The sequence below is a fragment of the Rhinolophus sinicus genome, chromosome 3 (assembly GCF_057876585.1).
Source record: "Rhinolophus sinicus isolate RSI-liver-muscle chromosome 3, RSI-T2T, whole genome shotgun sequence".
In the NCBI taxonomy this organism is placed as follows: domain Eukaryota; kingdom Metazoa; phylum Chordata; class Mammalia; order Chiroptera; family Rhinolophidae; genus Rhinolophus; species Rhinolophus sinicus.
In genome coordinates, this window is record NC_142503.1 from 174349949 (window position 1) to 174370496 (window position 20548).

General features: G+C 37.4%; 2 protein-coding genes across 2 annotated transcripts in view; one reads left to right on the forward strand and one right to left on the reverse strand.

Moving 5' to 3' along the window:
* Positions 1-4108: 4108 nt before the first annotated feature.
* Positions 4109-15632, reverse strand: ERH (ERH mRNA splicing and mitosis factor). Its single transcript, XM_019733703.3, has 4 exons — positions 15474-15632; positions 13258-13345; positions 9746-9866; positions 4109-4630 (listed from the first exon to the last, which is right to left on the reverse strand). Exons 1-4 carry the CDS (start codon positions 15615-15617, stop codon positions 4528-4530), a joined length of 456 nt encoding a protein of 151 aa, XP_019589262.3. The 5' UTR covers positions 15618-15632; the 3' UTR covers positions 4109-4527.
* Positions 15633-15917: 285 nt separating this feature from the next.
* The window catches only part of SLC39A9 (solute carrier family 39 member 9), a 41938-nt gene continuing 37307 nt past the window's right edge, over positions 15918-20548 (forward strand). Inside the window, exon 1 of the mRNA XM_019733460.3 lies at positions 15918-16730. Coding sequence (XP_019589019.2) covers positions 16635-16730 — 96 coding nt within the window. The 5' untranslated portion in view covers positions 15918-16634. The remainder of the gene's footprint in view (positions 16731-20548) is intronic.

Consider the following 20548-nt stretch of genomic DNA (forward strand, 5'->3'; position numbering starts at 1 on the left):
CAGCTGCCTCAGTCTCCCTCAAACTGTTTCCTCAATTCTGCAAGGCAGTTGGGCTCTATTTGAATTCCCTTTCCTTGCTATTCTGCCTTCCAGAAAAATATCTCCAGGCTGAATCCTGGGGGGAGTGTAAGGCTCACCTGTTCTATTTGCCTTTTCTCTGGGTTCATAGTTCTGTTACCTGTTGTCCAATGTATGAAGAAGTCCCTTCACTAACTTTGTCCAGTTTTTCAGTTGTTCAGTCTGGTCCTTTCTCTATTATGTCTAGAAGTCCTGGGGAGCTTTTAAAAATTCTCCTTTTCCCAGGTCCTGAACCTGATGGACTGAATCAGATTCTCTAGTGCAGGGTTAGCAAACCACAGCCCACAGTCCAAATCCAGCCTACAGTCTATTTCTATATGGCTAGCAGGCTAAGAATGGTTTTACATCTTTGAAGGGTAATAAAAAATATGAAGAAGAATGTGCAAGAGACCACTATGGCCCACGTCTAAAATATTTACTACTGAACCCTTTACAAATTGCTTGCTGACCCCCTAATCCAGAAGAAGGGTCTGGGAACCTGATTTTTAAAAGGCTTCCAAAGTGATTGTGGTGTAGCCATCTCAATACCAATTGGTAGACCAGTATTTGAAATCCATTACTGTGGCAAAAGAATGTGATCTTTGGAGCCAGAGAAACCTGGATTTTACTTCTTGACCTTAGGTAACTGCTTTAAAGTCTTATTTCTATAGTTATAAAATAATAACTGATATGCAGGAATGAAGATGAGAGATAAGGCATTCAGGTAAAGTAGCTATGTGGTACAGAGCTGGCCACCATAAATGGTTATTTTACTATTTTTTTTATTGAATAAAACCCTCAATATTGCTTTTTCTCATTGGTTGAGTGCTTCTGGTGAAAGTCAGAGTGATTAGTTCCACTAAAAATGTGCTAACCTCCCCATACTCCCCACATTTGTTCCAAACGTTTCTCACCATCTTCAAGGTCCTTCATAAATCTACTCCTCACTTTTTCAAAGATGGTGGCTTATTTTACCCATTTAATGGATTGAGACCCTCTAACACAGGGGTGTCCAAACTTTTTTCAACATTTTTCACCAAGGGCCATATGCGGTAAAATACACAAACAGCCAGGCCACTCACTCGAGGTGAAGTACGTATTGCCTCACCTGGTTTATTTAAGTAAACTAAATATATTTTTGGAATTTTCTGCGGGCCAATAAAAAATGGATTGCAGGCCGCAGTTGGCCCGCAGGCCGCAGTTTGGACACCCCTGCTCTAACACAAACTCTCAACTTTCCATCTCAATTTCTCTTCTGAGCTGCATTATTCCATTAGTACACCTAAACATGTATCGTCTTCAACTGGCACTGCAATTTTTCACTATCAGTTATTTAATTATATTTTTTACCTTAGATCCTTCTACTACTTACACATATGATCAAATCGCCTTTATTAAAAAAACCTGTCCTTCCAATTTACTGTTCCATATTACCACTCTTCTCTTTCCTAGTTTCCAATGAACTTTGACTTCCCTGCCTATACATATCACATTTCCTTTACTCTTTACCTGAAAATTTGGTTTTCATCTTCATATTATACTACTGAGAAGACTTCCTAAATTCCAAATCCAAAGCCTTTTTATAATTCCTGATTTTACCTGTCTCATTGAAAAATTCTGACTTGGCTTCTTGGACATTATATTCTCATTTTCCAATCTAGTCTACACAGAACATTGACTTTAATCTTAATGCAAAAATTTGACAGGTTATGCCTCAAAAAATTTTTAAGACTATCCACAGCCTATAAAATTAATTAGCTTTCCTGGCTTTTATGCCACCAACCTCCTAAATATTCACTTGATTCCAGCCATGATGACTTACTTGCTGTTCTTCAAACACCCCCAGTGCTTTACTACCACACCTCCATATTACTCTTGTCCTATTTTCAAAGTTTAGCCATTCTTCAAGGCCCAGCTCAAATGTTTCCTCCCTCATGAAGCCAGCTAGATGTGCTATCGCACATTTCTTAAATATCTGTGCATAAAGGATTAACAAATCCTTTATGGGGTTAGGGTTATGGACAAATGTGCTCTATGGACAAATTTGACCTTGGGTTAACCCTCTAGCTGTTCCTAAGGAAAAATGATGCAATGTATTACGAGGCAATATTGCTTAAACAGTTCATATTAATATATTAATCCTGATTTTCATTTGAATCTTCCAAAAATTAGTAAAAAACAATTTGATAAAGGAGGGGCCATAGTGATAAGAAGCTGATGCCATACTAACTCTGCCCCATCCTTTCTCCTCCAACCCAAAGTCTGTTTTGCTTTTAGGACAGTAAAATTGTCTGCTCATCCTTTGCCCAAGGCATTTAGTGAGTTGCTAGAAATATTTTCAGCCAAAGAACTGCAAGTGAAGTGAGATAGTTAAAATTTCCCTTTTATACTCCTGGGACCTCTTAGATCAAAATGTTAAAAGGAAACAGCACTGTCAAGAAATATTTTAGTAATTCTCAGGTATATAAAATAAGGTGGATTAGAGAATCAGGAATTTTGCTATTTGTCTGGTAGGTTTTACCTTTACATAGCAGTGTAAAGAATATCACTTTATAAGGAGAAATCAAATCTCCTTTACTTGTGGTTGGGTAAGGGCCACACAATCAATACTCCAACTATCTAACAATGTGGAAACAGTGGCTGTAGCTTGGCCAAACCACTAAGAAGTTTCATCACAGACTTCAACTTAACAAGGAAAAGGCTACTTCTCCTTTTCTGTGTAATACTGCAGTTAAGCGTGAATCTCTTCATATTTATTCCAGTCCTAGTCTTCCTTAAGCCTTCTAAAATATGATTCAAAATACCACTCCCCTCCTCTTTGCTGTCATCACCCAACATGTAGGACCCAGATGTTTTCTCATTCCTTAGAAAATTCTATTTTCCTCTGTAAGTCCAATACCAGAAACTATTGCATCTAAGAATCACGGGATCCCATTCCCTCCAGATGTGCTCTAGAGTATTTTTCAAAAAATATGAAGCCAAGATTGTATCTGTTAGAGAAATAAAACTATATCAAAAGGACAGGACAAATGAAAAGTGGAACAATCTAACTTACTTTTGGATCTATTTTTCTGTAAAAACATTTTAGCTTTAAAATTTGGCTGATACACATAAAATATTAACTACAGCTATACATAATTTTAAATTTTAAGTGTGTTTTTCCAGGACCCATCAGCTCCAAGTCAAGTAGTTGTTTCAATCTAGTTGTAGAGGGCGCAGCTCACAGTGGCCCATGTAGGGATCGAACCAGCAATCCTGTTGTTAAGAGCACCACACTCTACCAACTGAGCTAACCGGCCGCCCTACATAATTTTTTAAGGCACCCTAATTTTAATAGTCCTTTGATACAGTGATGGCGTTTCATTCATAAAATAATTATAGAAAAAGTGAACACATATAAATAATAACTCAGAATTTGGTTCTATATAAAAGAAGAAAAATATTAACTAAGGCCATAATGTGGAAGTAGGAGTGAGGACAAGGGGAATAAAAGGCATCATGAAGCCTCCAAAAAAACTGCCACTCTTATAGTGGCACACAGACATTCCTGGCTCTCAGTGATAATAGCAGAACCAACCAGGAAATGCCCACATATTTGAAGACTAGAGGTACAATACAGTGTTAGGTTCACGTCACAATGTGACCAAACCCTACATTAAAAGCAAGATTACCTTGTACTTTTCTGTGGTCTTTCCCTCACCCTTACAGCTTTCCAGACCAGAATGGTAATCAGCATTCAGCTGAAGGCTACACGAAGGGCACAAGTTCCCACAGAGTATACGACCAAAGCTAAGGAATGAACTTGGCTGCTACTACAATCTATGTACCAGAAAGTTTTTCATAATGTTTGCATTCAACAGTAGGTACCTTGGAGCTACAAATGAGATTCACATACAAGGCTAGGAATGAGGTAAAAGCTTGTTAGCGTCACATAAACCACAGCAAAATTCAAATTCTGTGTAGCAGCCTATTGCTTTTGAACCTGATAATGCTTTGCAAGAAAATTCAATGTTCAGAGACCAAAAAAAAAAAAAAAAAATTCACACAGGGGGAAAATATAACTAAAGAACATTTATTTGTTTTTCACCAAGACTTTAACTTGATGACATAACTAAACTGTGTCACCACCCCCACTCCAACTTGAAGAAGGGCTGTTAGAACAGTGAATGTTATAAAGCAGGCATGAACAGTTTTTGAAGGACTGGAACCAACATTACCTGACAAAGAACAATTTCCATCTAAATAATCATAAAAATGTTTAAGTAAAAAAAAAAAAGAAAAAAAAGGGGGGGAGGGTTGGTGGGGGTTTCAGATTGAACCAGATCCTCACATTTCATCTAACACACCTACTCTGGGCTAGAGTGTACCAAAATGGAAACAGGATTAGTATAATACAGAACTTCCACTACAGCACGCTGTACACACCTGTGTTCCAAACCCACCCCCAGCCCCTTAATGCATCCAACACAACTATTTCCCAGCCTGTTGGGCCTGCCGACGAAGGAGCACGTAGATCTTCTCTTTAATCCAGTCTTTGTTATAAGGCTGGTATGTCTGGGTATCAGCTCGGTAACTGAGGAACAGAAAGGTAATAAGCAAAGTTACAATGGTCAATTACTGTCACGTTTTTAAAACTCTTAAGTTATAACTGCCCAATAATGGCACAGATATGCACATGTTCATACATGACCTTAATGAAAATATAAAAGAGCTGATTACATAACTTCAATTTTGAGCAATATAACTTTACATCACCTTGTACGATCTTATAGCAGAAAAGGAAACCGAGGCCTATAGATCTTAAGTCCCAATGTGTTATACACCTACTTCTTAACACGTTGCGTACGGCGGGGTTTAAATCCCTTGTGAAGATTCTCATGATCCATACGCAACGTGTTAAGAATTATGACCAGAAACTGCATATTCTTTTTCCTACATAGTTACTATTTTTATGGTTCCTCTAGTGATTAAAAAACAAAAATCAAACACTAGTACCAACCTCAGATTTGCTAAATTTATTTTGAATGAACTAAAAACCTTTAAAAATGTTACTGTCATAAAGATTTATTCCTTGAAAACTATTAACAGAAGGAAATAGTTTAAGCTATATTTTAGGATTTGCTTTTTAAAATGAATCATGCTAGAGGCCAAAGGAGAGTTATTAGAAGATATAACAAGCTCCAAAATGGTTCTTATCAGAAAAGAAGGGCCAGGCATGCAAGGACTAGCATTAGCAATGAAACTGTAACAGGACTGTAGGGTTTTGGGAGTCCAAGGTGTCCCCTAATAGCCAATCACTCAAGCCATCTTTACAGGACTCAAAAAACAGGGACATTCCAGTTGATCTACAACTGAAATATAGCTGGTTAGGCAATAAATTCATTTTTGGAGTAAAAAACTAATAGCATAAAAAGGCAGTAAGTAACTAGAGGCTGCACAAATACAAAGCACATGACAGTGTTTCAAAGCCATGTGCACCATCTGGTGGAAACACTGCATGGCATCCAAGAGAGGCACAGATGCGGTTTGCCTAAGAAAAATACCTTAGTGATACCCTAGGAAAACAAAAGATCTAATTTATCAATTATTGCTTTACTTTAACCATCAGTTTATTTTACCTTCTCAGCAGAAAATTACATAAATACCTATTAATAAGTTATCAACTGCTAGGTATAGCTTTAAGTGCTTATCGGAATGAACTCAATCTTGTTTACAACCCTGTGAGAGTAGATAAAATTATCCCTTTTTTTTAATAAAGGGGGAAACCAAGGCTCAAAGAAGTACAGCAACTTATTAGCTATGGGACTTTGGGCCAGAAGTAGAAACTTAAAAACATTTCTGATCAGAGTCTTCACAGTTAACTACTGAGCTGCTAGAGACCTATATGCTCCAGTTTCTGGCAAGAGAAACAAACTCCAAAGTAGGTATGCTTTATACCATTATCATATCCTTCCCGAATAGTAAGGTCAGAATCTGGTTCATTAAGAACACACAAGCTTTCTATTTTTATAAAAAGTAGAAAATAAAAAGAAATATTTGGCTTTTCACTAATGTCCTTTTGTTACAATGAGAAATATTCTAAAAAGAAAAACAAGTTTCTTTGACTATCCTTTTTCATGCTTCCTAATGAATAAATGCTAATCTGGTCTACTTCAAGGTATGGCAGAATAGACTACAATATTTATATTAACGCTGGACTTTTCCTAACACTAAAAAAGGAACAGAATTTTTCAGAAGTATAGCATCTGGGTGGGACAGCCTTATTTAGACCATTCCCAGCAAGATCAGTTTGGTCATGAACATTTAGGAATCCATCAACTTGCATGCTATTTTCCAACTCAAGAAACAGTAATAATGCTTTCTTTTTGGAAAGTTGTACATTGATGGCTGTTAAGTGGCACTTGAAAATGAGACAAGTAAATGTTAGGTACATTTACAAAATCCCAAGCTGTTAGCACAGATGAATCTTTTAACCTTGCGTTATGGTCAATGAATGCAGGTTTATACAAGAACAAAAGCTGGGGGACTGAGCAGTGAAATCAGCCAGTGTCTTCACTGCTACCAGGTGGTCTTTCTGATTGGGAGTACCTCCTGGTTACAATAACTAAGGATGAAAATGTCCCTTTTGTCTCTTAAGCAAACAAGGAAAGCCTACATATTCAAAAGGCTATTATCTTAATCTTAATAAAAGCTTATTTTAAAAAAAAACCCACAGATCAGAGAACTGCAAAGAATTTGTACTTACACTTCAAATGTATGAACTACAAATCCTCTGTGCCTAAATTTTACTATTAATGCATTGTTGCTTCGTCTGGGGTTTAATCATATCACAAAGTATAATCTTATTTATTCCATTTCTTCCTATGCTGGTTACAGTCCTATGTCATTGCCATGTAAACTTAATAGAAGCAACAAGTACACAGCAATTTACAAACCAAACTGGACTTAATTCCTGTTCTGAGGAGTAACAGTCCAAGGCACAATGCTGATTGAGAGGGGCAGGGGGCAGTGCCATGGCAATAGGTAGCCTCTTTGGAAACAAGACCTTATTTCTCCTGAATATTCAAATAACAAAAGGGACAGAACAAAATCACATGGACAAAATGGTTCTAAATCCTAAATTTGATTCTGAAAGTTTTCAGAGGCCAAAGAAGTTTCAACGTTAGAGACGGAAATATTAAGCTACAATTCAGTTTTTCAGAGTAATAATTCAAATGTTAGAAATCATTTTAGCATACTAGATGTAGTTTCTGGTTTACTTTTAATGGCACAAAGTTAGAAAAGTTATGTTCTGCTGTTATTGCCATACTTGTCTCTTAAAACTGTTTTACTTTGTAATTTTCACTGTCAAAAAAACTCAACATAATACCCCTTTATTAGTTAACAGTACAATTTAACTCACTTGTGGCATTTGAAATTTATAATTCTATTCGTGGCAAATTTTAAAGAACCAATCTACTCATTGTAATTAAAAATAAAACTCTGCCTTGACTTTTGTCAATCTAGTTAAAAAAGGAGTTCCCACTATCTAGGCAATACTACTGTGCTAAGCAAACACTGGATCCGCACAGGTAGCCTCTGAGGTAAAGTTATCTAATTTTTCCAAATGAGCAAACTGAGAATTAGCAACATTAAACTAACTTGCCCACAGCAGCCACCAAATGACAGAGCCAGGAATCAGTCTCAGCTATGTCTAATTCTGAAACTCCAGCTAGCTCTTAACCATAGTCTCTCAAGGTGAGTAAAACACGATTCTTGGCTCTCAAGTAGCTCCCCATCTGTTGAGAATGAGTGTGCCACATCCAAACCATCCGGATTAGATACCTGATGTCTTGATTTTTATAAAATCAGAATAACAGCTATTAATTTTTCATAGGCCAGTAGTTCACTTAAACAATGAAGTGAGGATATGAATATGAACTGTCAGACGTTGCAAAATTTAGCACGACAGAAGTCAGATTCTTTCACTTTTGTTTAACCATTACACCAATTCAAGAATATAGCTCTGTAATGTAAACAAGGGAAAATTACCCCTAATTTTAAAAAGCTATGCCTCAAATCATACATGTGTGACATACATTTATACAAGTAGTATTTACTCAATATTAACTATGTTCCATGTACTTTTCCAGGCACTGGGGATACAGCAGTGAATAAAAACAAAGCTCTCCCTGTTCTCAGATTAAATTCTAGAAAGTAAATATATACGTTATCGGTGATTTCACTTCCAGTACATGATTCTCTCCACATGGGCCTCTCAGTTCCTTGAACTCCTCTCCTCCAAGGATCTTGTCTCCTGCCCTTACTTGGCCAGATCCCTAGACCGTGTCATTACCAGCAACTTCAATCTCCCAATTTCAGGCATGTCATTCTCTGATTACTACTACTTCCCAATACCCCAACTTCAACAATCCTTTGACGCCACTGGGACCTAGAATTAAATTCCTGTCTCCCCCCCACTGCAATCCCCACTTACATTTCATGATCATTCAGTTCCTTGCACAATACTCCCTTGCAAACACCCTCAACTTTTAACATATTTGCTAATTCTCTACCCGAAACCATCAGGTTAAGAATGACTAGGAAAAAACCACCATCACAATGACTAATTTCATTTTAAATTCATCATCAGGTATGTCATAAATCACACATTTCCCTAACCCCTTCAATCTCCCAGATTGTTTCTTACCTCTTTTTACAAACCTCCAACACCTCCTCCCTCCCCCTGAACTCCAAATAGTGCCCTCGCCTTCTATTTTCCAGAGATAACTAAAACAACCAGAAAACATTCCCAAGATTCCACCACATCTGCCTGCCCTCCCTACTTTTCCATCAATGAACTGTTCAAGATCCTATCTGAAGCCATCAATTTATCCCTCTCTACTAGTTCACACATACCATCAGCCTGCAAACTTAACATTATTCCTCCCAACTTAAAAAAGATTTAAAAAAAAAAAGCTATTCCTCTAGCTATAACCCCATTTCTCTGCTCTCCCTTCTAGCTAAATTCTTCCAAAATGTCTGAGTACAATTTATCTTTTCCCATTAGCATAACATCTGCAGCTTTGTTGGCTTCTTATAGTTTTCTGAGCTTTTCATATTAAAATAATTAGGGCCGATATGTTTTTCACCACTGAAAAACATATTTACTTCTAGAATAGTGTCTGGCATGGAAAAAAACCTTTAATTTGACAAATTTGTGAGAATAGAAAACAAAAAAATCTCACTAACAGACCAAAATATACATGGTTAACACCGGGTAGGATTTAAATTCCATTTCAGTCCTACATATATTTACATTTTTAAAATAATGTCAAGAAAGCAGAATAATCTTAGTTTTAATCCAAAGCCAATTGTTTTAGGGACAAAGACTATAAGGGAAAAGAAAAAAACAAGAAAAAGATTAGTTTAAGGAACAGAGAACCGGGACTGAAAGTCTTAGTTCGCACGCTCTCTTCATACTAAATGCATCAATTAGCAAAGTTCTTAAGATTTTCCTATGCCTTTAGCTTTATGTTGCCAACTGATTTTATGAGCCATATGTAGATGAAATACATTAATACTTAGTAGTCAAAATGCAAAGATCAGTGTCAGGCACAGAGTGAACTCCCCAAACCATAAATCACCTCAAACAGATGAGTAAACAATAGAAAAATACAACTTAAGAGCCATAGTGGTTAATACTTACACAAGGCAGCTGAGGTCTGCCAGATCATCAATAAAATCAAACAACTGGCTGATATCATACGTGATAGAGGGGCTGTTGGGATTCATTCTCTTCAGATGTTCTTCATACATTTTACAAACGCCTAGGAGGGAAAACCAAGATCTTAAAATTGTTTACACTTTAGCTATAAATAGTGTTGTATGTTGATATCATAAAACTTATTTTCATAACGCTGGGCTGGGAAAAGGACAGTAAGTTGATCACTTTTAATTGTTACTATTAGCAATTTCATAAAAATTTTATAAATTCACCAAAATGTTTGTATTTTGTGCCTTAATAATAAAATGATTACTTCGAGCCACTGGATCTAAAAGGACTTTAAAGACTTGTCATATGATGCTTCAAACAAGTGATAACATTGTGGGACTTAGGTTTTCAAAAACTAGACATTCCTAAGGCCTCAGAGTAAAGAAAAATACCACACTTGGGAATGATGGATGACAAACAGATGCTTTTCCATTTTGATACCATGCAAACAAACAAACAAACAAACCACACACACAAACTTAGAACTAATAAATGAGTGCAGCAAGATTTCAGGATATAACATCAATATACAAAAATCAATTGTATTTTTATACCCTAACAATAAACAATCTGAAAATGAAAGAAAACAGCTCCATGTATAATAGCATCAAAAAGGAATACACTCTTAGAAATTAATAAAAGCATAAGCTATACACTGAAAACTACACAATGTCATTGAAAGTGAAGGTTTTAATAAATGGAACGATATCTCATATTCATGGATTGGGAGACTTCATATTAAGATGGTAATATTCCCCCAAATGATGCATAGATTCAATGCAACCTCTATCAAAATTCAATCTATTTTTGCAGAACTTGACAAGCTAACTCTAAATTTGATATGGAAATAAAAAGGACGTAGGGTAGCCAAAACAATCTTGAACAAAGTTGGAAGACTCAAACTCCTGGATTCCAAAACTTACTACTAACTACAGTAATCAAAATAGTGTGGTAATGCTTACACATAATCACAGGCATACAGATCAAAGGAATAGAAACGAGAGTTCACAAATACGCATAAATCCTCACATTTATGGTCAACTGCTTTTTGACAAGGACACCAAGACAACGGAGAAAAGAATAGTCTTTTCAACAAAAGGTACTAGGACAACTGTATATCCACAAACAAAAGAATGAAGTTGGACCCATACCTCACAGCATTTATAAATATTCACTCAAAGTGGCTCAGAGACCTAAATGTAAGAGCCAAAACTATAAAACCTTGGAAGAAAATACAAGCGTGACTTAGGATAAGGCAATGGCTTCTTAGATATGACACCAAAACTACAGATAGCAGAAGAAAAAATATGTAAGTTGGAGTTCATCAAAATTTAAACCTTTTGTGCTTCAAGGACACTATCAAGAAAATGAAAAGACAAGCCACTGAATGAAAGAAAATCTTTGCAATACAGATATCTGATAACGGACTGTTATCCAAAATACACAAAACTCCTAAAACACAACTCAATTAAAAAATGGGCAAAAGATGTGAACACACACCTCATCAAAGAAGATATACAGATGGCAAGTAAGAGTTATAAAAAGATGCTCACCATCATGCAATTAGGAAACTGCAAATTAAAACAATGAAACATCACTATACATCTATTAGAATAGCAAAAATCCAAAATACTCACAACACCAAATGCTGCCAAGGACGTGGAGCAATAGGAACTCTCATTCATTGCTGATAGGAATGCAAAATGGTACAGCCCATCTGAAGACAGTTTGTCAGTTTTCTACAAAGCTAAACATAGCCTTACCATATCATCCAACAATCACACTCCTCGCTATTCACCCCAAAGAGTTGAAAACATAACCCACATAAAAACCTGCACATGAATTGTTTATAGCAGCTTTATTCATAATTGCCAAAACTTGAAAGCAACTAAGATGTCCTTCAATAAGTGAATGGCAAACCAAACTGTAGTACATTCATACAATGGAATATTACTCAGTGATAAAAAGAAATGAGCTATCAGGCCACGAAAAGCACTGGAGGAAACTAAAAAGCATAGTACTAGGTCAAAGAGCCAATCTGAAAAAGCTACATAGTGTATAATCTCAACCAAACGACATTCTGGAAAAGGTGGAACTATGCAGACATTAAAAAGATCAGCAGAGGTTTGGGGGGATGGGAAGGAAGAAAAGGTGAAGAATGGGATTTTTAGGGCAGTAAATGGTAGAAATGTGTCATTACACATACATCAAAACCCACAGAATGTTCAAAGCAAAGAGCGAACACTAATGTAAACTATGGACTTTACTACTCAAAAAATAAAATCTATTAATTTAAGAAAGGTGTGGGGCAAGTAGGGAAAGCTCTGCTTTCCAGAGGAATATTCACTACTATGAGAGAAAAATGAAAAAATTACCACTTGGCAACCACCATGTGAGAATTGATTCAGTAATTCCCTTTTAACTTTTTTAAAAATGGAAAATAAACCATTTCTTCTTTTTTAATTACATTTTTTCCAGTTACAGTTGACATTCAACATTAGTTTCAGGTATATAAATAACCATTTCAAATTTAAGAAGAAAAAAGCTATTAAACCACAAAAAGATTTGGAAGAACTTTAAATGCATACTGTTAAATGAAAAAAGTCAGTCTGAAAAAGCTACTTGTTTAATCCCAACCATATGACATTCTGGAAGAGGCAAACCTATGGAGGCACTGATTCATCCACTGTAAACCACGGTACCCCACCAATGCAAGGTGTTAGAGATACGGGTTGCTGTATAGAGCGTGGAAAGAGGAAACATACAGGAACTCTGTTCAATTTTTCTGTAAACCTAAAACTGCTCTAGAAATGAAGTTTTCTCTTCTTTAAAAATCAGAGCAGAGATGGATGGCAACTAGGAAGACATGGTGCCACCTACCCAGAAGCTGTCTCTAATGAGTAGCTTTTTTTCACGTCTTTCCATTGGTGGCTTTAAATGAACAGATTTTAAGTCTAATCCAGTTAGCTTTGGATAGCAACAAATTCAGAGTCATGCCCAGCAGCAAAAACAGTGACTACCGCATCTTTATAGGAAGATGAATAAAGAATGGACAATTTGCTAGAAACAGTGCAGGGCATACACAACTGGTTTACTTGGTGAAATGACTAAATGTAAAGATGAATGCAATTTGTGACAATCCAATCTATGTGCTCTCATCTAATAGTTCACTGAGTAAAGAAACATTAAGAGCTAATAGTTCCCTTCAGGGTGGTGTCTGCTTATCAAAGCACAACAAATTATACTGATTTGGTTCCATTTCCTTTATTCTCTGAGCTAATTTTTATTTTCTAACAACATTCTTGAATATCTACTTCCCCTGCTCAGATGAACAATCCAAGAAATCTGGAAGAAAAAACAAACCCAGTTCCTAAATGAGATAAACTGAATGTTAGGGAAAAAAAAAACACTCCGATTTCTAACCCTCGATTAGTGTTTAAACTCACCTTCCATGCATTCATTCACAGATTCGTAGTCAGCATAAGTTCTTCCTTCTGGCCTCTTGGTAGGCTGTACCAGCAAAATGGTGTGAGACTATAGGGGAAAAACATGACCTCAACGTAAGTTTCTAACTCTTATTTGAGAAATTCATAGTATGATATAAAAATCCTTCATGGCAACTTTCAGTATTTTCAATACTTATTGCCCTACGACAAGGATCAAAAATGACAAAGAAAAACTGACTAAATTTACAAATCTGTAGTCAAAATGGTTATTATTTTTAAGTGGCAGTGCTTTCCTGTTACCAGTTTAGATCATAATACCTCCCAAACCAGTTTCGGTCACTTTCTTCTTATTGGAGCTATTTTCAGAACCCTTTGGTTTTATTAAAAATCCAAATATATTTGTCTTATCAGTCTTTTCCTTTTTCCAGACAGATTTGGTCCTTGACTTCCTTGTGGTCCTTTTTCCAAGGGGAATGGCCAGTACAAAATATATATTTAAAAAAATAATTAAAAAGAACATACACACATACAAAATATAAGTACACTTAGGCATACACACACACACATACTGGGGGTGCCAAAAAAAAAAAAGTACACATTGTAAGAGATGTTACCTGTGTACTACTTTTCAAGTTGAATTACCGTAGCAATGTGTGGTATGATGTTCTCTCTAAAGATGGCACTAATCAAATGAGTACTAGTGTCATTCACTGTATTACAATTTTAATATTTTCCTTTCTTAAAATGTGTATACATTTTTTTGGCACCCTCTGTATATATATTCATATTTGCCACAACAGGAAAATAAGATTGTAAAACCTAGTCAGGAAAAAAAAGTTACACAGAATTACCTTAATAAAAATCCCTGTTCTCTATGATTACCAAGCAGCTGTGATTCACGCTAATGAATAATCTGGCTTTGTTAATTTTTTTAAAGTGTCACAAACATGAACCCTAAGAATAGTCATTCTACTGAAGCAAAAATAATACGATACATACAATTTGCTCATTAGCTTTGAAAGAAATTGAAGCTTGTATCTCTAGTAAAGCAAAAGTATTTAAGACTTCTGAATCAATACTTGTTTGCCTTAAATACAAATTCTAATTTTTTAATTCTATTTGAACAGATAAGGAATTATCACTGACATATTTCCAACAAGAGTGGGTAGTTGTTATTAACTGCTGCCACTTTCTCAGATTACTAAGCATTTTTACAATACCAAATCATGACATAAAAGGTAGAGAAAGAAGAGGTAAAATGACTTGCTCAAGGTCACAATGCGAGTTTTGACAAAACAGGAACTGGAAACCCAATTTTCTAATTCCTACTCCTCTTTGGGAGACTGTTTTAGGTTAAACACAGAATTATCTCAATTCAGAAAATTTCAACCTGAAAAGGTGCCTTCTTAACAATAATAGCTGCATAACTTAACAGTTACTGCAGCAACCAAGAAATGAAAGTTGAAGTGTGGAAGTAACCATGATTCCTCATAATCCCCGTATAAGCATCTCCTTTTTGTGGATTAAAAAAAACACACCACCCACCCATTACACTACCACTCTGGTCAGAGTCTAAGGAAACGTGACCCTACCCTCAGCTGAGCCTTTTTTTTTTTTTCCAGCCTCCAATCCCAGGAGAATATAAATAAGGGTAAGAACAAGATTAGGGGCTGAGACTAATGCCAAACCAGGCATCTAGGAATCTTGGAAAAGAGAAAAAAAGTTATGTATCTATATACTTAAAGGGAAGGGCACAGAAAAACTCGGGGGAGGGGAGGGATAGTTGAGAAAGCCCACTACAAAGCAAAGATGACCAGGCCCACACGCTGGGTGCAATACATTGAAACTGTCATCTTTGGGAGCAGGTTTGTCAGGCATTCCTCGGCCATTGTTCCTATAGCAGTCTAGAACGTTTGGGGGGAGAGAGCAGCATCCCCATGCCTGCCTTTACCAAGGAGCAATCGGAAGAAAGCGCATCCCGAGCACCACACGCCTCGCCCGAGCCAGCAGGAGGGCGCGCAACCGCAGGGCGGACCCGGGCTCTGGGGCCTAGTGCCAGGCCCAGCGTCTCTACGGCGGGAAGGGGAAGGGTCGATCCACACGCTGAGGGCCCGGGGAGAAGCAGCACGCTCAGGCTGTATGAGGTGTAAAAAGATGTACGGGGCTGGAGTTACCCGGAGGCTGGGGACTCAGGGAGCCGCTGAGGCCTTTCTTACCATCGCGCCAAACTCTTTCGCTAAAGCCGCCACCGACACTGCCGCCGCACACGAGCTTAGCACAACGCCGCCAACAGCCAATCCCCGCGAGAATAGCCGCCGGAAGTCGTCAGCAGGGCACCGCGAAAGAGCCCTTTGGACCATAGAAGCGCACGTATTTCCGGTGGCTCGGGCAGAGACCGACTCTGTTTCAGCCATCTTGAGTAAGGGCGATGAGATACACAGGGAATTCTTCGGAACCTGAAGAAAAATATTTTTTTTTCAAGACTCTGTCTTCCATACTCTCGTTATTAGATATACGGCTAACATGATAACCGATGTAGACAGTGACACAAGTCATCTTTCATTCGCCCTACTCAAAAATGGCGGCAGTATAGGAATCCAGGGCCAAAGGGCGGTTGTAACCCGGAAGTATCCTTCTAAAGGAGGGGGCGGTGAGGAAATCCGGATGTGCAGATAGTGAAGGGGTGCCACTTGGCGGCCATGGCCGCTGTAGTATCTGTGGCTGCGGGTCAAAGCCCACCAGAGTGGAGTAATATGGGCAGCACCGGACATAGGGCAGAGACAGCTTTGTATCGGCTTCGCTGCTGAATCCCTAAGACCCATCGTTAGAGACTTGTAGGACTCGTTTCCTCATTCTAGACTCGGAGGAGAGTTTACCGGGACTGGTGGGCTGGTCCCAGCCTGTGGGGATCACCAGCAGGGTGCCCCAGGGAGCTAGGGGCTCCGGGAGAACGAACAAGTTTGCTTGGGTGTTTCCTCCTTTTCCTGCTGCCACCTGAGACGTTGTCTGTGGAGGGAGTGGGCCCACTGTGCCATCCTCATTCCGACGATTGAAGAAATCGCTCTTTCGCGTACTTCCCCCATTGCTTTTTCTTTAACTGTTACCCCACCGGAATCCAGTGACTGGCACTTGAAAACCCAGGGGCTAGGACCTAAGACTGCTGAAAGTTCTCTCTGGTGCTAATATCAGCAAAAGGGGGCTATTTCCAGGTACGTTCAAGAGAAAGCTGCCTCGAACATACCTGGTGGGGAGGACGAAAGAACTGGAAAGTCCACTTGTTCTCTTGGAATCACCACACGCGTTTAAGAACCTAAGCACCTTTTGAAGACACTGAAAATTTGTAATCTGGTGGTGGTAGGTTAATAAAGGAGGGCAGAATGGATGATTTCATCTCCATTAGTCTGCTGTCTCTCGCTATGTTGGTGGGATGTTACGTGGCTGGAATCATTCCCTTGGCTGTTAATTTCTCAGAGGTAAGAAATTCTCGATTTTGTGTTAGCTGTCAGGAGGGCTGTTAGGAAGTAGTGACGGTTGTAAAGGGAAGTGCTTCCCCAGTAATCTCTGAGCTAAAGGTCTTATTAAGGAAGACTGTGTTTTAAAAAGATGTACAGGGTGGGTGGATCCACTGCAGATCCTGGAGCACTCTGTACACAATTTGCGTACAAAGATTTGGGGCCCTGCATTTTCCTGGGGAGAGGGACCATAACATTACTTTGATTCGCAAAGGTTCAAGGAATGAAGGTACCAGATTGCTATAAAGAAGTGTAAATAGTGAATGTTATTTGTTAATATCAGTTGAAATCAATATAACTTCTGTTTTTGAGAAAATCAAGCATAGGTGTTTGGAGAAAGGTAGTTTTTTAGATACCTGTATTAATTAGAATGAAGTAACAAAAATGTTTATTTAAAAAAAAAGTTAGATTCTTAACTCATTTCCTTTTAAAGAAGGAGTGCATTCGACTGAATATTCGAAGTTGTTTTCAAATCGATTGGCTTAGATACTAATTTTTTGTTAATATGTTTGACGTTTTGGTTAATTTGTTTGGTTGTCATTACGTGAACAAAAATTAACGGGGAGGAAAAATAGATGAAAGCAGTGTTCAATGAAAATGCGGATATGTTCTTCAAGTTGTCATAAAGAGTTCACATGTTCACAGTACTCAAAGATTTAGGGAGGAAAAACTACTACACTGGGGGAACAGGATTTCATTATTATGCCCAGGGGTTCAGCTGTAAAACAGGCCTCTGTCACTGCCAGTCCTGAAAGAAAGGACAGGGGAGAGAGAAAGTAAGTAGAAAAGAAAGGTATAGATGAGGTGTGAGGAAGGCCTTGAAGAAACCTGAGGGAAGAGGAGGCATTGCTGGTAAAGAAAATAGCCTGTGGGTGGGAAGAAAGGTGGGACTAGGCCTTGTGAGTATGAGAAATAGTAAAGCCCCCAGCCAGCTGGAAGGGAGGCTTGAATTGTTGCTGCTCCCTTTCTGTTTACTTTTTGTATTTGTACTTCTCAGCATCTAATGCCAACATTGAGCTAAATTTTTTTGAGCATGTACATTACCTAACTTCATTTTAAAGAGTCAGTGAGGTACAGATGAGGAAACTGAGACTCAGACAGATTTGTAACTTGGATAAGTTCATGAAGTATGTTAGAATCAGAATTGTTTTTTAAATCTAGGTTTTCCTCATGCACAGCAATTGTTAGCTACTCTGTCCATTGTGGCAAAGGAAGCAAACTGGTAGCCTTCGTACCAAATCTAGCCCACAGACTTAATTTGTTAGATTAGCAGACCTTTTATTTTTATTACTGTTATTGTTTTTGTCTGTATTCCTTCAAGGCAACAGTTAGCTAGAGCTGAGTAGCCGTAGATTGTCGCTATCCTTTTGGGTATGTATGAAGCCTACTGAACTCATTTTGGCTACGTGCCCACCCAGTGCTTTGTGAGCCTGCTGTCTTTCCTCTGACAAAAGCCGTATTTTCTTATAACTACATCAGAACTGAATTGACATTAATAGGACTGTGATGTTAAGTTGGTTTGTATATTTAAACATTTATTGAGGTGACTTTTATCAAAAATTATAGTTAATTTAAATACAAAACTGATAAAACTTTTTCTTTCTATAAAATGCTTAGGACTTTTCCAATTTCAATATTTTCTCAAACTGTCTTGGGTGATTTTTGCAATATGCAGACATATGCTATTTTATTTTTCACTGACAGGAAATGTGTACATGAGTGGTGTACTTAACCAGGTCATTGATATAAGATAATTAGTACGACATGTCATTTATGGCTTTCTAAATTGATGGTCATGTGGTCTTTTCCAACTGTAGGTCTTAAAATGCTACAAATCAGCATTCACAATCTCTGTTTATTATTACATCAGGAACAATGCACTTGGAGCTATTGGAATAAAAAGGAAAGTTGTATATAACTTAACAAAGACATTTTAGAATTTTTTTTAATTTTTATTTTATTTTTATGTTAGTTTCAAGATATTTTACAGTTTAACTGGTGTTTTCTATCTCTTACGAATTAAGCATTTTTCTTCTAGGCAAGTTATATTATTATTACCAACCAAAGTATCGTGAAACTAGTGAGATGATAAATTTGTAAAACTAAACTTCATTTATGGAGGCTGAGAAGCACAATTTCTACTCTTAGAAAATAGCTCCCCAGATTCCTACATTGGCTAAAGTCTAGCTTTTCTTAGGTACTAGTGTTATTATACATAGAAGGATCAATAAACCGGATTTATTTTACAGTTCACTATCATTTACATGAAAAGATATGCTTTTTATTCATGCTCTTAATCTAGCTGCTGCTTTGTCATTCATTACTTTCTTCTTCAGAATTTCTCAGCAGGAAAAAAGACCAATAAAGCCATTACTTAGGGCAAGATTAATATTTAGAAATTAGTTAAAATCAAGTAGTCTGAAACTGCTGTAGCAGTGGTGTCTACCCGCCATCTCTGACCATCAACAGGTTTATGTGACACTGATTTTTCTGTTATTTTTCTCCAACAGTCCTTGCCCCCAAAGCAACTTTCCTGATGCTTTTGTAACCTCTTCCTTGCCATTTGACCTGGTGACTGTACCTTCATACGTAAATCATTTTAAAGCAAAGGGAAAAAATCTCCCGACTCTCAAGTGCATTTATAAGTAACTAATAATCAAGATGCTCTGTTCTTCAGCACGTGGGAAGGAGAAAAACTGAACTTGTACAGGAGGCCAAAGCATGCTTTACACAAGTGAGGTCCTGTCTGGTAAAGGATTGGACACACTAGCACTATCTTATGTTTTTAATGAGCAGTTTTCTTGGCTCTATATGGAAATGCATATGTAGGTTGAGAGCCCACAATTTAACTACCTAGTATAAACCCAGTTTAGCAAGTGCTCAGATTGATGAATGAATTTAAGATATAAATGACGGCCAAACTGGGATTTTAGATCAATTATCTGAGGGTTGTTATTTACCTGAGCGTGTCTTTTTGTCACAGAGCTGGTGATAGAGAGCAAGCTGTGTTTGCACCGGAGCTCTGGGGTAATGCTCCTCTAACTCTCTGCTGAAGATTAGTTTTTGGTTTTTTAAATTTCTGTTCCATTGCAGACCAATATATTTGCAAAAATGAAATACTAAGAAAATGAAGTGGGAAAAAAAATAACATACAAAATACAATCCCAAATGTAGTGTTATTAGATTTAAGAGACATAGCAATTATTCCTATAATTGTAATAATCATTTTGCTAAAAAATGAGTGGAGAGCTTTCTCTCAGTTTTGCACTTTTCTCATTGCAGGTCAGTTTGGATTATAATATTTCATGTGTTAAAACGGTATAAATCCGTAGGTATGCAGATGAAGTAGTGCTACTCTTATTTGATAAAGAATTTAAGATGATTAATGTACTGATTTCAGAAGGACCTTTCAGAGACAGGTGGTGTGTTCAAAATCAGTGTCACTACTTGAGCAAGCTATTTAACGTCCAACTCTCTTCTGTTAAATGACCTTATGGATTGTTGTGAGGATGTAATGAAATAATACAAACACAAGGCTTAACACTGTATCTAGAACATAATAAGGACTTTAGAAATCATTGAGAATTATTCTCAGTATTGATTACAAAAAATGTTTTAAGGTTTTCATTTTTATGATTTTGTTCTAAGTTATAATTTTTAAACCTTTTATTTTTGGAGCAGACTCCTAATACTGGGTAAACTCTCCAACCCCCTTAAAACATGGAAACTTCTCAGCTATTTTTTTGGAATTCGAATGGTCTTGTTTGGGGGTTGGCATT